The sequence below is a fragment of the Eretmochelys imbricata genome, chromosome 1 (genome assembly GCF_965152235.1).
Source record: "Eretmochelys imbricata isolate rEreImb1 chromosome 1, rEreImb1.hap1, whole genome shotgun sequence".
Classification (NCBI taxonomy): Eukaryota; Metazoa; Chordata; order Testudines; family Cheloniidae; genus Eretmochelys; species Eretmochelys imbricata.
Window position 1 is genome coordinate 7,634,477 of NC_135572.1, and position 3,722 is coordinate 7,638,198.

Genomic DNA, 3,722 nt, shown 5'->3' on the forward strand with positions numbered 1-3,722 from the left:
TAGAGGACATAGGCAGTCTGAGAGACAGAGAGAGCAATGGATTACTTTCCTGTGGGAAATGAAGTTCCATTTCCATGAATACTCATGCATTTGACTTTGAAATCACTTCCTGCAAACCCTCATCATGCCTGAATAATAGGTGCTGGGGTCACTGTGTACTAGAGGTTTCAGAGTAGCAGCCGTGTTAGTCTGTATCCGCAAAAAGAAAAGGAGGACTTGTGGCACCTTAGAGACGAACCAATTTATTTGAGCATAGCTCCCAAAAGCTTATGCTCAAATAAATTGGTTTGTCTCTAAGGTGCCATAAGTCCTCCTTTTCTTTTTGTGTACTAGAGAGGGAGAGCTCAGAGAATGAATCTTCTCTATCCTGACCCCAATGCCTGTTACCACGCCGGACACAGGCCACAGACTGACAGAACAGAACCCGAGGAGAACCAGTCAGCTATTAACCCAGGGACAGGGAGCTACTAGACTTTTGTTTGCTGATAAGGGACTGAATGAGGGCTGCGATCTGAGATCTTTTCAGATTCTGAAGAAATCCAGATAAGAGATGCTACTTTTAAGCCCCTCTCTAACCTGCAAAATCATCTCTGATGGGAAAGAATGGGTTCACATGTGTGTATGAAAGTACAGACATCTAAATGTTATGCCACAACTTTTCATTGTAATACAAATATTACAAACTAAACTTTCAGACATGCATATATATCGAAAGCCTGCAGCAGAGTTGTTGGAATCTCTACAGGAAGGAGCAGTGACAATTTTACTGCTTAATGGCTTTTGCTTTAGAAAGTAATTCAGAAGTGTAGAATCATAGAATCAGAAGATTAGGATTGGAAAAGACCTCAGGAGATTATCAAAGAGGCAGTGGCATAATTTAAACACTCAGCAGTGGAGAAAATAAAAAAAAGTACAGATAGTGAGGCCATCAGTGCAGGACAAATAAATAAATAAATAAATTCAATGACTGTTCTCACCATGCAGTTGCCTTGTGTTTACACAGATATCATGATACCATGGGCCACACTCAAAAGTGGAGGGCCAGAAAGGGAGTCTGTGGGAAAGTCACATTGTAAAATCACACGTTGCTGAAGCAGGCTGTGGAACTCCCAGCCACAAGATATGAAAGGGGCCAAGAGTATAGTAGGATTCAAAAAGGGACTAGATGTCTATATGGGTAACCAAAATATCAAAATACAGTAGTGAGGATAGTGTTAAAAGAGTCTTGGCGGGATCTTAAACTTTCCAGATTTACACCAGAAAATATGTCTAACTAATGGGATTCAGAGGGAAACTTTCCCTAGGAGCAGGTTATCTCCTAGCTGCCTATTGCAAGGTTTCTTCCACCTTCCTCTGAAGCATCTGGAACTGGCTACTGGATCCTAAGCTAGATGGACTTCAGGTCTGATCCAGTTTTGCAGTGCCTATCTTCCTATCAGTGATGTAAATCCAAGACTACGTTTTTGCTGATCTTCCTTGAGCTCCAAAGAGTCTCTAGACTTACATTGACAGCAGAAAGAAGTCTCCTTAAATATTATCAAGTCTCCTGTTCTTTTTCCTTTCAGGAAGGAAAGCTCAAAACTCCTTGGACCTACCCACGACATTATGTCAGCTGTCAATGACACCAAATTCAAATCTGTTGTGTTCTTTCTCACTGGCATAGCTGGACAGGAATACCTCCATCTCTGGATCTCTATTCCTTTCTGCTTTATATATGTTATCTCAGTAGTAGGAAATTCAGTCATTCTGTTCATTATAAAGACAGATCCAAACCTTCATGAGTCCATGTACATTTTCCTTTCCATGTTGGCTGTCACAGATTTTGGCTTATTGATAGCCACCATACCGACGATACTGGGCATATTCTTGTTTAACTCTAGGGAGATCAGCCTCAATGCCTGTTTTGCTCAGCTGTTCTTCATCCACTCACTTGCAAAAATTGAATCCTCCATGCTGTTACTGATGGCCTTTGACCGTTTCATCGCAATCTGTAACCCACTGAGATATGCTTCCATCTTAACTCCACCAAGAATAGCCAAGATGGGGTTGGTGTTTGTGCTAAGAGGGGTGGCTATAGCATTACCATTCCCCATTCTCCTGAAACGGTTCCGATACTGTCGAGCCAACGTCCTCTCCCATTCCTACTGCCTGCACCAGGATGTCATGAAGTTGGCTTGTTCGGATATCACAGTCAACTACATCTATGGCTTGTTTACTACTCTCTTCACGTTTGGATTGGACTCTTTGCTCATCTTCCTCTCTTACATGATGATCCTCAAAACAGTGCTGAGCATCGCATCCCACACGGAGTGCCTCAGGGCCCTGAACACCTGCGTCTCCCACCTCTGCGCCGTCCTGCTCTTCTACACACCAAACATCGGCCTGGCTGTGACACACAGATTCGGGAATGGCTCTTCTCACTTACTTAAGATTCTCCTGGGATATGTCTACCTGCTGCTCCCGCCCCTGATGAATCCAATCGTGTATAGCGTGAAAAGCAAACATCTTCGTGCGAGGATAATCAGGGCGTTTGTCAAGTGAAGAGTGATTTCATCCCCCATCTCTAGCACTGGACACACAGTAGACAAAAAACAGAAGTGACAGCCACAGCCACCTGTTCCATCCTGGTTCCTTTTACCCTAAGGCCCCTCTCTCTGCCCTATTTCTTCGCCCAAGGTCCCACCCCTACTACTCCCCTTTGCCCGAGACTCTTCCCCAGCCCCAGGCTACAGCCCAAAGCCAGGACGTGGTAAGAGCTACCCAAAGAGCCACAACACCTTGAGGAGCCAGAGACTCTCCACATTTTACCCGCCCAGGATGTGAAACCCAGGGAAGATGGACAGTTCAGGGATTAAAACAGCAGCCTGAGTTCTGGTAGCAGCTCTTACCATCGCCCGACTCTGGCCTGGTTGGGAGGCAGAGAGTCAAGGAAAGTGGAGGAGCAGGGGGCAGGACTTAGTGGAAGAGATGGGGCAGGGAGCAAGGCTTCAGAGGAAAAAGGGGAAGAAGGGGCAAGTCTGAACAAACACTGATCCCAGCAAGTAGGATGCAGGGGTGTGGGGGTTCCTGAGTAAAGGAGGAAGATGGGGCTGGAGGGTCGGAGAGCCTGTGTGTTGGAGAAGATTAAATTAATGTGGCTCCACAAAGGGGGCTCCTCTTTTAAGTATCCCAGGTTGAGAGTAAGTCATTGCTTGGACCTTATCTTTGAAAACTCATGGCGATCAGGGGAAGTCCCGGAAGACTGGAAAAAGGCTAATGTAGTGCCAATCTTTAAAAAAGGGAAGAAGGAGGATCCTGGGAACTACAGGCCAGTCAGCCTCACCTCAGTCCCCGGAAAAAATCATGGAGCAGGTCCTCAAGGAATCAATTCTGAAGCACTTAGAGGAGAGGAAAGTGATCAGGAACAGTCAGCATGGATTCACCAAGGGAAAGTCATGCCTGACTAATCTAATTGTCTTCTAAGATGAGATAACTGGTTCTGTGGATGAGGGAAAGCAGTGGACGTGCTATTCCTTGACTTTAGCAAAGCATTTGACATGGTCTCCCACAGTATTCTTGTCAGCAAGTTAAAGAAGTATGGGCTGGATGGATGCACTACAAGGTGGGTAGAAAGTTGGCTAGATTGTCGGGCTCAACGGGTAGTGATCAATGGTTCCATGTCTAGTTGGCAGCCGGTATGAAGAGTAGTGCCCCCAGGGTTGGTTCTCAGGCCGGTTTTCTTC

General features: G+C 45.6%; 1 protein-coding gene across 1 annotated transcript; it reads left to right on the forward strand.

The window, feature by feature from the left end:
• The first annotated feature begins 1,605 nt into the window (after positions 1-1,605).
• LOC144279423 (olfactory receptor 51G2-like) lies at positions 1,606-2,541 on the forward strand. The gene has a single exon (XM_077840924.1). The coding sequence runs from the start codon at positions 1,606-1,608 to the stop codon at positions 2,539-2,541; it is 936 nt and encodes a 311-aa protein (XP_077697050.1).
• Positions 2,542-3,722: the final 1,181 nt, after the last annotated feature.